This window comes from Watersipora subatra, chromosome 7 (genome assembly GCF_963576615.1).
Source record: "Watersipora subatra chromosome 7, tzWatSuba1.1, whole genome shotgun sequence".
In the NCBI taxonomy this organism is placed as follows: domain Eukaryota; kingdom Metazoa; phylum Bryozoa; class Gymnolaemata; order Cheilostomatida; family Watersiporidae; genus Watersipora; species Watersipora subatra.
In genome coordinates, this window is record NC_088714.1 from 39858058 (window position 1) to 39870829 (window position 12772).

Genomic DNA, 12772 nt, shown 5'->3' on the forward strand with positions numbered 1-12772 from the left:
GCACTCATGTACTGTACATGTTTAACCTGCTGCCATTTTACGACTTGTCATTATTCTCACAAACTAATTTCTAATTTTGGCACAATTTATAGACAGCCACAGTGCAAACCAACCATAGAAACATCTGCATAGCACTGAACACTTTATGGTTGAATGCAATGCAAGGCAAATGTTCAACCACAATAAACTGACTAAATTTATTTGTACAAGTACCCTGACAGCCCTGACAAGTGCCCTGACAGCCCAGTGTGTCATAAGAGATTACGCTTCGCCAAAAAAACACACAGAATAACTATGTTCATGTTTATTCTGAGACACAAGAGGTGGTCTATTAGTGCAGGTGTGAGCATGTCAGGATAACAAACCTGAAAGTCAAGAGTTCAAATCCTGTATAATGCAATCATTTTTCTAATTTCAACCTGTGGCTTCAGATAGACGGATGGACACAGCCCTTATTATAGTAAGCATTCAGAGCTTTGTCCTTTAAAAGTGTAACGAATGGTTTCCACTAGCAGTTTTATAAAACAGAACAGCTAAGTCCTTTGTTGACATAACTGCTGGCTAAATTGCTTAAACTATTTTTGCAGGTGTGACAACTCTGAATTCTGCTGTGGATAAAAAAAGAATATTCTAGAAGCTGAACCTGAGCTCAAGTGTATTTGGGGAGAAAATTATAAATATACCTGATTGAACTAATCACCAACATGATGGAGAGACACGAGAGGCTTGCAGTAGAAGCTATGGCAGATGAAAAACAAATAGTAGATACTAAAGTAGGCGAAGAAAACAATAAATATTCTAACGATTAAAAACTGGATACAAGCAAAATAAACTATATAATAATCTCTAAAAGAGTTATCTTCTCTATCAAAGTACTTTATCTATAAAATGACCACACATGGCCATAGAGTATTGCACAAGCAAAAGTAAACTAAAAAGTTAGTAAGAATATAAAAATATCTTACTAGAGCCGTAAGTAAATAGACCGTCTGATATTGCTAATAGTGAGTGGCAGTGGTAATACAGAGAGTGAAGCTGAGCACTTAGGCTGGACGGGTAGACTCCCCCGTCTTGTGCATAGGAGAAGAAACCCAACTAGAACCACTTTACACTGAACTACCTGATAGGCGATGTTTACTATAAAGTTACATGTCATAGAGTTACCCACCACAGAGGCACTCATCATATAGCTACTCGCCATAGAGTTATACATCGCAGGCTCTCACATGGGGATGATCATGTTCTTGAGTTGGCTGAGCTCCTTCTCTAGTGACTCTATTCTCTTGTCTTTAGCTTTATTTTGCTGCCTCAACAGTTTGATTTCATCACACTGTTTAAAGTAAGCCTTGTGCAGCTGTAAACATAACATGTAAACATGTACAACGTGTAGCTAGATAAACATTGGTTACTTTCACTCATATTACTAGCAACATTCTCAGAACAATTGCCTTAATAAGTTATTATATTATTACTCATTACATTTGCTTGTATTTATTATGGTTGAACTATGGCTTCGATAAAAATCAGAAAAGGAATTCTATGCATTAAAGCAACGTTGTGGAACATATGCTAATTGTACGCGTGTGTATGCAGGCAGGCCTCAAATCACAATTACCTCTAAAAAAAAATTTTAAAAAGTGATAAATGTTTAGCAAATACATGTATTTGACTCGGCATTCAAAACGATTTCCAACATGCGACACATGAAGATTCTAGAAACAGTGCATTCATAAGAAGATAAAATTGATAAAAAAATTGAACAGTATAAAGTGATAAATAAGAGATGAGCTAATTGTAAGTTGGAGTAACTTCCTCTCTGTATATTTATATCCAAGCTAATTGTAAGTTGGAGTAACTTCCTCTCTGTATATTTATATCCAAGCTAATTGTAAGTTGGAGTAACTTCCTCTCTGTATATTTATATCCAAGCTAATTGTAAGTTGGAGTAACTTCCTCTCTGTATATTTATATCCAAGCTAATTGTAAGTTGGAGTAACTTCCTCTCTGTATATTTATATCCAAGCTAATTGTAAGTTGGAGTAACTTCCTCTCTGTATATTTATATCCAAGCTAATTGTAAGTTGGAGTAACTTCCTCTCTGTATATTTATATCCACCTCTAAACACAAGCATTGCTGAACCAACCACTCCGCTATAGTGTCCAATGGTAAAGTAACATCAGCGACAACTTTCTATTGATTATTATTAATTGATTTTGTATGTACAAGTTACTTACTTTCATTCAGTTTTTACATATTTTTATAAGGTATTTACATATTTTTATAGTGTTTCACACCTTTATATAATTAAAGTATTTATCATAAAGGCTTTGAAACACGAAACGAATTAAACAAGATAGATTGTATTCTCGATAGACTGTTTGTGTCAACTTACAACAGGTTTGACATCAGAAAGTTCTGAATCAATTAACTTCAAAGTTTGACAGTATATTATGTTCTCATTGAATACACAACATGTATATATGTATATATATATATACACATATATATTCCTATTAAACATATACATATATATTCCTAATAAACATATGCATATATATTCCTATTAAACCTACGCATATATATTCCTATTAAACATACGCATATATATTCCTATTAAACATACGCATATATATTCCTATTGAACATACGCATATATATTCTTATTAAACATACCCATATATATTCCTATTAAACATACGCATATATATTCCTATTAAACATACACATATATATATTCCTATTAAACATACACATATATATATTCCTATTAAACATACACATATATATTCCTATTAAACATACACATATATATTCCTATCAAACATACACATATATATTCCTATTAAACATACACATATATATTCCTATTAAACATACACATATATATTCCTATTAAACATACACATATGTATTCCTATTAAACATACACATATGTATTCCTATTAAACATACACATATATATTCCTATTAAACATACATACATATATATATATATATATATATATATTAAAAATATTTTCTAAGAAATGTTGAAGACAAGATTGAAATTGTCAAGATAAACAAAACTGAATCTGGAATGTTATTAATTATATTCAAAAATTCTAATACTAATTCAATATTATTAATTCTAGCCGGTGGTCAGAAGTTGGGCTTACTTGAACCATTTATGATCTATTCTTGAAAGCAACTAGACATTTTGCTGTCGGTGAAGAATTGCGAGCCTACCTCATCGTTAGAAAGAGCTGAAGTAGGTTGAGCACTAGACACAGGCGACTTGGGTTTCATCTGGGGTGCTATAGGAGCTGAAACCTGCAAACAAGGCACTCTCAAGGTAAACACTATAAGGGTGCATGATTAATATATGTGGCATTCTTGGAACACGACACGCTTAAGCCACAAAGAAAAACCACTGCAAATATACCATATGCCATGTGTCACACAGTAACAAGAACCTTCCGCCACATGTCACACTGTAAGTAACAGGAGCCGTCTGAGGCATGCCACGCAGTGGCAAAAACCTCCTGCTACAATTTGTAAAGTAAAAGAGGCTTTCTGCCGCATGACATAGAGTAAGAGGAGCCTTCTGTCAAATGTCACATAATGGCAGGAGTCCTCTGCCACATGCCACCCTATGACAGGAGCCGTCTGTCACATGTCACATCATGACAAGAGCCTTTCATCGTATGCCACAATGATAGGAGCCTTCTGCCATGTGTTACAAAGTAACTGAATTCTGTCACATGTCACATAGTGAGAGGCACATTCTACCAAAGGTTACTAAACTAGTTCATACTATAAAAGATCACCAAGGTCTAGCCAATCAGGGCACACATCAATAAGAAAGTAGTGCAATCAGGAAAAATTTTAGAAAGCACACCATGTTAGGGAGCAGCCACTTTCCTCCAGTACAAACCCTTATGAATGTCATTTGGGAGACAGGCTAGTCATTTCTAGAATTCCACTGCAACCAGAATCTATCTGCTGTAAGGATGCCTACTGCACATCACAGAATTTATTTTCCCATCTACATTGGAGAAACGGGGTTGAGTTTGGTTGGGGGAAACACCACTTACGCCTTTCAAACTCACGGGAGATAAAACAGCCTCATTCTCATTTTCAAGCAACTTTCCGTGTAATGCGGAAAGCAGTGATTGACTTGATGAGCTGGTCTGGTTGTTCGACGATGAGGAGAGGTAAGAAAACTTGGAGAGAGACAATGAAGAATCTGATATATGATCATTGCTAGGAGAAATAACTCTAAAACTGTGTAAGAATGGTGAGAATTGCGGAGGAGACGAGCGCTGAAGGGAAGAGGGTGAAATGCGACGAAAATGAACATCGGTAGAACAGAGATGCTGGCATGTATTGTTGAAGCGCTGAAGCTTGCAAGTGCAAGCACCAGGTTCATAACTGGAGAAAAAAGATGAACAGGAGATTGCTTCATGCAAGCTGGCATGCTCTGGCAATTGAGAAACACATGAGTAGCGGATGTTAGCGTCTGACAAGCCAACACCACCAACATAAAACACTCTACTAGAAGCAATCGCCTCTGCAGGTTGAGCTTCATTCTTGGCATGCAACTCTAAATCATCATCCGCGTTAGTCACTCCACTCTCCTTGTTACTAGCCAATCGCGTAATCTTATTTGGAGACAACCGTGAAGATATGTCCACATTTCTGTCCCAAAAGTTAATACTGCTGTTGATACCACTGATTAGGGATTCAATCTCGAAGTTTACCTTGCTTAAAGCCGGCCTGCGGTCAGCCATCTTCTCAGTTACACCTTCCACAGGAAACTTGGGCAGTTGTTCAAAATCAATCGGTGAGGCGTTGTCATAGCGGGAGAGATTAGTGCTCCGTAGATCATCTCTTTCATCGCGACTTTGCTTGCTGTCTTGGTTTGTCGCTTGATTTGTTCTGCCTTCCTCCACAAATGCTGGAACTACGAATCTTTTTTCCGTCTGCTTTTTTGACTTCTTACCAGATCGCTTAGGAGCTTGCATTTCCGGTTGAACGGTTGCCATCGGAACATCTCTGCTCATCGGTTCAATGATTTCTGTAACAGGCTGACGACGTTCTTTTTTGGGAGGATCCCGAGCATCAAGAATCGGTTGCCGCACCGAAAGATTTCCTTCCGCGTAAGCACGAGCCAGATCTCTGATGCGCTTCAGTTCAGCCACTTTTTTAGATATCAGCTCCTTCCTCTGTTCTTCAGTTAATTCTACCGTTGGCTTATGTTCCTCAAGTCGAGGTGGAGGTGACCGCGCGCCACCCGTATCAGCAGGTTGGTGAGAGCTCTTTTTGGCTGCTTCCACTTTCGATGCGGAAGCTGATCTCTTTATCTTATGTTTCATGTGCTTGAGCTTCTTCTTCCTTTCCACTTCGGACAAGTTCTTCGAAGGGCTACTAGGGTCATGGCGGGAGGAGATAACAGATGATGTGTATCTGTACGGAACTGGAACCTCAATATTCTCAGTCTGAGTAAACCTCCCATAATCTTCAGCACCTTCTACTCTTTGCCCACTGTCTTCCGATGTAACCTTGGTAGGAATAGCGAGCATAGTTGGTTGAGGTGATCGAGGGGCGAGCTGACCAGGTACCTCAAAGTGCACTGGTTCACCTGGTTCACCAGGTGCTGGACAAGATTTAGAACGCATATGGTGGGAGTCAGGTGTAAGATAGGAAGACTTATGAGGAAAGACATTTGATTCGGCATCCAGACTTGACTCACGATGAGCTGACTCTGCCAACGACTATACAAGAAGAACAACGAATAATTTACAAACAAAGTCTTTGCAGTCTCAGAGGGTACAACCAAACATATTTCTTAACTTAACCTCATGCGTCTGCCTATAACCAAATACTGTTCATGCAGTGTAAATTGTCCTCTCAAACAAACGGATCAAACCACACTTCCATTTTCCATGCATAGAAGCATGTACAATTTAAGATGGTATTTTTACCTCCACGAACACCTCTGCACACCAACAAAATCTGTTATGGATAAAAACGACTATTGCAAATTATTTTCTCACACAAATGTCTAACATAAAACAGTCTCAATTTTCCTCCCAATATATAGCCTGCAAAAACTAGGATTTCACAAAATTTATACGGAGTCATTCATCCTTGAGCATAGTTCGAAAAATGGATAGACCATGAAATCATGGTAGTAAAATAATTTTTACCCAAAGTAATGTAGACCACAACTCCAAGACTACTTAGCAATCCCCTTACTATTTGACATTTAGTGAGTTCTTAATAGTCACTCAAAAAACAAATTTCCACAGAGTGATTTGCCAGTTATAAGGTTAAAAGTGTGAAATTGTCAGAACTTGACAAATATGATAGCAAACACTGAAAAGGTGGACAATAGTTAGTAAACATAGAAGAGTAAAAAAGCATGCAAAGGTCAAGGTCTTTCCTCTAAACCCCTAACATTAATACTTTATTAAATGAGTTGCTGATATTCCGGATGTGCTCTCATTGAAATACTTGATATAATTCGAGCTAAGGCAAGTAAAACTGACAATCGGCAGTATAAATTGAACGTCAGCCATTGTTTGAAATACCAGTACATCAGAACTGCAGTAGCACAACCAACCTGTCTGAATTGTCTGGCTGAGGATGTCTGCTGACCTATGACCTTGAATTGAACTGGCGCCACGTTATTACCAGAACTACCAACTGGTGCTGCCGGTTTCTGCCATGCTAGGTTATTTTTCCATTTCAGCTAGTTGAAGAAAGACAAGCAGAATGCAGAGGAAGCAACAGTTTGTGGGTCACACACACGCACAATGGAATGAGTGTCTTTCTAGAATACAGTGCAGTTTGGCGTTAACGTATTTTAGCGAACATGAAACATTCACAATGCCAGACTTAAAATAAGGACAACTACATAGGAAAAAAGAGAACTAATTTGACACTGAGACGCGTACAGTAATGTTTATTTATTAGTTATGATTATGTGGAGGATATTAACTACTTTTATAAAAACTGATTAGCAACTGAGAGTGGTTAAAATTTATAAGGAAATTTCTGTCGCTGTATCAGTTACAAATACATCAGGATGAAAGACGGTAGTGATACCTATAGTCAGTTTGTGAATAAAACAAACAGACACAAAAACCTTGAGTAGTGTTCACCAGAAAGTTGTTCTTGCATCGTGGAAATACCTATAGCGGAGTAGCAAAAAGATTGCAACATGTCATGGAACACAAAGGGCTGTAAACTATGCTTTAGAATTTTCAGTTTAATGAATTATAGCACAATTGTGTTTAGTTCTGTTTAGCTGCACTTCTATTCTAGCCCGTTAGTCTCGTGGTTTGAGGAGATATTCATTTAAATGAAATTCTTAAAAATCTATCACTAATTGACCTTACCTTAGTCTGCCCAAGTTGAAAATTAAATAACTACATGTATATAAAAGTTTCAACATTCTAGAGGTAAAGTGTGCATATCTACCAATGTATGTTAGTAAGGTATACCAATGTTAGCTGGACTGCATGCAAAAACACAGCAGACTGAGAAGTAACATCGATGAGACTCTTGACACACTGAACACACATTAACACGTCCCCGAGTTCAAACAAACAGTTCAGCTAAATGCACAGACTATGTCATGGGTAAAAGAGACGCAATTCAAAGCTAAACAACAACCTAACTATGTAGAAGTATAAAAGACGTTTCATAGATGTAACCATTTGTAGATTAGCGCGGAGACTGAAAAAAGAGCGTACCGACTGAGGCTGCGGGCACTGCACATGGTGACTAGATATAGGCTCAGGCTGTGTAGAAATCTGCTGCAGCTGTGTATAGAGAGACGGTTCAGATGTCTGCCCAGGATTGTCTGTATCCTCAACAGAGGGTGGGTGGCTGTACTGAGGAACCTGTTCATGACTGTGTGTAACCTGAGTATGGGGTCTACAACACCATCGCGAGTCAAGGAGGGTAACATGTGGAGTTGAGAGCTACACAGAGATCTTAATTATGTTGTGCAAAATTGAAAACTGGCGTAATATCTATGGCTGTCTATCCTATAGTCTTTCGTGCCAGATTGCTTGATGATTTACCTGCGAAATATCTTGAAAGGTAACTAAATATCAAACAGCACAGGCTACAGATAGTAATTTGAAAAAACAGGTCGTATTACATGCTATGCTTACATGCCACATCTTCCCATGGAAGTTTGTCAATATACCTGGGACTTGATGATATGGCACACTCCTTAAAGTCTGATTCCCATATACGCTACAAGCACCGGTGGCAGGATCACAGGGCAGATAGCCCTGAGAAACTACCGCTATGAGAAACGAAAATAGCGGTAGTTGAAATGAAACTACTCGCCGATTACCACCGGTAGTTGTCGACGGTTAACGCGAGGGTTCAATGCTGTTCAACTTTTACAAGGAGTCAAAAGCAAAACCTTCTCAAAATGCACTTTACACGTGAAGGTCAGCACTTTTGACGCCGTCAAAGGTCAAAGGTCAGCACTAGTGATTATTTTAATGCGATCATGATGAAATGCAGCTTTTTTGCCACTGAGCCTAGAGCTACCAAGTGTATTGCAAGGGGTTACTGCGGGGGTTTTGCAGCCGATACAGGAACCAGGCATTGATTTATCAAATATTTTACTAAATGTTGATTTGTCAAAGCCAAACTTAGATTTGTCACTCTTGGTGGGCCCTTTCCAAGATTGCGCATGTAAATGCTGCTGACAGCTCTATACGCAATACAGTGGAAGCTCTACTTGCGAAAGACTCTACATACAAAATGTTCAAGTTACAACATGTGTTTTGGCAAAAATTTTGCCTTGACTTATGAAAGATATTTCTAGACATGAAAGGCCAAAAAGCCTTTTTTAGTTTGGCCCACTTGTTAGTTTTATGCCTCAGCCCATTGGCTTTTCGTGGGTACGACTTAGAATGCACTTCACTCATTTCATTTCTCTAATTAAGGTATATAAATTGGAGTTATTATGCACCCCCATACAATATAGGACAACTACGAGGTGAGGATTACCAACTATATGTTGAACACACACTTTTGCCATTTACTGTACATCACATTGTACATCATGTTGTAAATCACATTTTACATCATGTTTCACATCGCGTTGTACATCACAATGTACATTACGTTGTACATCGCGTTGCACATCACGTTGTACATCACGTTGTACATCACGTTGCACATCACGTTGTACATCACGTTGTACATCACGTTGCACATCACATTGTTGTACATCACGTTGTACATCCCGTTATACATCACGTTGTACATCACGTTGTACCTACGGGAAGCAAATTAGCAAAAAATATGAAACAAACCAGTTAGTCAAAATATAAAACGACTTTTACCTTTTATATCTTGAGATATTTTTCGAGAGTCGAAGCAAAATTTCTACCATAAGACGTTTGGCAGCTTGAAATTTTCATTTGGAGATATGAATTATATGATATGATATTTCATATAATTCTTTTGTAAGAAGAGGTTCCACTGTATATGAAAATATGGCTACAACTGGATACTAACAATATGGCTACAACTGGATACTAACAATATGGCTACAACTGGATACTAACAATATGGCTACAACTGGATACTAACAATATGGCTACAACCGGATACTAACAATATGGCTACAACTGGATACTAACAATATGGCTACAACCGGATACTAACAATATGGCTACAACTGGATACTAACAATATGGCTACAACCGGATACTAACAATATGGCTACAACTGGATACTAACAATATGGCTACAACTGGATACTAACAATATGGCTACAACTGGATACTAACAATATGGCTACAACTGGATACTAACAATATGGCTACAACTGGATACTAACAATACGGCTACAACTGGATACTAACAATATGGCTACAACTGGATACTAACAATATGGCTACAACTGGATACTAACAATATGGCTACAACTGGATACTAACAATATGGCTACAACCGGATACTAACAATACGGCTACAACTGGATACTAACAATATGGCTACAACTGGATACTAACAATATGGCTACAACTGGATACTAACAATATGGCTAGAACATATCAATACATGAAGCTCTCAGCTATGTTGACAAGCACTTCTATGAAGGAAGCATCATCACCAGGCTAATGATGCTGATGCTCAGTCAACCAAAGAAACTCTGCACCGCTATGTCTATGCTCCTGGATAATGGATGACTCACCTGACATGGGCTGACTTGGGCTGCTGGTGTGGAGAGTCCCGGTGTGGCTGATGTTGAATAGGTGATGCCTGAAACTCCCGCGGTTGTGCCTGCCTTGTATGAGACTCATTCCACAGCAACTCCTGTCGTTGTCCCCGATGCTGCCGCATCTGTGAAGGCAGCACATTGCTGTCAGAAGGAGATGACTCATGCTGCATAGAGCTTAATCTCGAATCATTCGACTACAAAAACAACGATATAAACTGTGGGTAAGTTTAAAGATGAACTTACACAAAAATTTAGTCGATTTTATCAAAAAGTATCTGTACTTTTAATCATTTGAAGTTGTTTTTGATGTTTGAGGTGATCTGAATGCCAGGATGTTTCAAAATTAATATCAACTAAACTTGATCGCGGTTAAACCGCTCGGTGGAGCGGTTTAACCGCGATCACCACGAATTTAACCGCGTATTAATTCAAGTTTAACACGGAACACGGAACACTGAACTTGAACGCAGGAGACGATGTCATCCGAGAGGGACAAACGGTAAATGCTACTACTACTGACGTCATGTTTGGTGAAGTCCTTTTGTAAGCATTTAATCACGATCAAGTTTGGTTAAGTTTAACGTTGAAATATCTTGGCAGTCAGATCAACTAAAACAACAAACATACATGCTTGGTGATAAAATCTTTTAAAATTTCCCATGAGCGACCCTTTAAGCGGATGAACAGCCTGTTTCTGTCAGTTGTTGAAAAGCTAGCTCAAGACCAATTTACCAATCAAGTTTATAGAAAATGTAGAAGGAGAATCTGTCCTTGCATAAATGGAAACTAGACTTGACAATAAAATAAACACCTACAAAGTTGATAGTCACATAAGTATTTCACCATATGTCTAACAAACTCAAAAATTAGAGTTAAAATTAGAAAAATACAAACTTTCCAAAATATCCACGGAATGTTATGGGAGCATCAAGAGCTTGCCAATTGCAGACAACCTCCACACACGGCATACCACAGTCAAGAAACCTGTGCAGACATGTCACACGGCAGACCACGGTCAAGGAACCGGTGCAGACATGTCACACGGCATACCACAGTCAAGGAACCTGTGCAGACATGTCACATGGCATACCACAGTCAAGTAACCTGTGCAAGCATGTCTAGCACTAATGTATACACCTCGTATGCCAACTACATGCTACTGGGCCAAGCCGCACAACAGAGTGACCAATCAAATGCAAGCATGAGTGTGATGTAAGTAGCAGTTAGACAGTGAGGGAGAGACATTCTAAAGAGCCATAATTCGTAGACTGGCACAGCGCACCAGCATCCAGGAGAAAGCTCGCAATTAACAGGCAGCATCCAATTAAAAATGTTTTTTTTTTCAATAGAGAATAAATGAAATCCTTAGGGAATGAGAAAATAGTGTTGGATGAGAAACGGAACATGTTACATAACTGCGAGTTTCAAACCATTCAAGGTGAGATAGATAATATAAAGAAAATTAAAAATCTCGAAAGATGTATCGCTGTCGGATTAAATGTGTTAACTTGAAGCGCTGCCAACTGGCTAAAGAGTCAATTGTTTACACAGAAGTCTAGCAGTGCTGCCGTGAAAATTCTGCTCCATTCTTTAGCATCAGTAAATATGCAGAGTTATAGACATTTACTATAAGACCTTATTAAACACGCTTGAATACTCACTGACTTCGGAATAGATTTTGACCTAAATACTAATTTAATATCTTAAAGTTGCGCTTTAAACAAAATGACTCTGATTCAATTTAAAGACTGGATGACAGCCAAGTTTTACAAAATTAAACAAATGAGACATGGGCTTCTTAACATAATTTCCAGCAGAACTAAAAGCAAATGGAAAATCCATAATGCAAATCTCGAAGGTTTTGTGCAAAAAGAGCACATCAATCATAGAATTCTCTCCTTTAAAACACTGAGAAAGGGCAATCTAAAAATGGTTTTGACATGTTAAAGGTTGACTTGCAATAAAATTCATATTACAGTTATTTGGTATCAAAAGATTCACCATGTTTTACTCTGTTGTGTTGTAGGTGCCAAATACGTGGAAATGTGATTACAAGCTCTTAAAAGCTCAAAAACGAAAAGCCGCCGTAGATTGGAATCTGTTTACGGGGTATTTATCTGACGTAGTCATTACAGTTTGTTTATCGTTTTGTCACGTGATGTTCTCACGTGAATTGAAAGGCCAATAAAAAGCTCAATATAAAACTTATCGTAGCACTAGTTTATGACAAACACTTCGGGTTTTACCGAAGACCCCGTATCAAATATAGATGCTCGCTACTTTACAGTTTTGTTTCGGCATTACTAATCGTCAAGTTGTAATCTGATCATGTGACCCAATACTTCGAAAATAATTTTTGCAGCACTTTTCGATTATCACATGTGACCAACAGGCTCGTCATGATTATCAGACAATGATATGTACTCCTTCGAGCTAAGGTTAAAAAGTTTAACGAATTCTTACGGTAAGTTATAAGATATCAGTGCTAAAAGTGGCAGCATTACAATGATGATAAAACAGACGCGTAA

General features: G+C 38.1%; 1 protein-coding gene across 9 annotated transcripts in view; it reads right to left on the reverse strand.

The window, feature by feature from the left end:
• Positions 1-638: 638 nt before the first annotated feature.
• The window catches only part of LOC137401230 (coronin-2B-like), a 53859-nt gene continuing 41725 nt past the window's right edge, over positions 639-12772 (reverse strand). For 8 of the 9 annotated variants that reach the window (XM_068087638.1, XM_068087641.1, XM_068087639.1 and 5 more), the window contains 5 exons: positions 10218-10438; positions 7741-7924; positions 4741-5754; positions 3227-3310; positions 639-1354 (listed from right to left, as the gene is read on the reverse strand). In XM_068087638.1, coding sequence (XP_067943739.1) covers positions 1223-1354; positions 3227-3310; positions 4741-5754; positions 7741-7924; positions 10218-10438 — 1635 coding nt within the window. In that variant the 3' untranslated portion in view covers positions 639-1222. Of the gene's footprint in view, positions 1355-3226; positions 3311-4740; positions 5755-6605; positions 6735-7740; positions 7925-10217; positions 10439-12772 lie in introns of all 9 variants that reach the window. The other variant, XM_068087642.1, reaches the window with a different exon arrangement.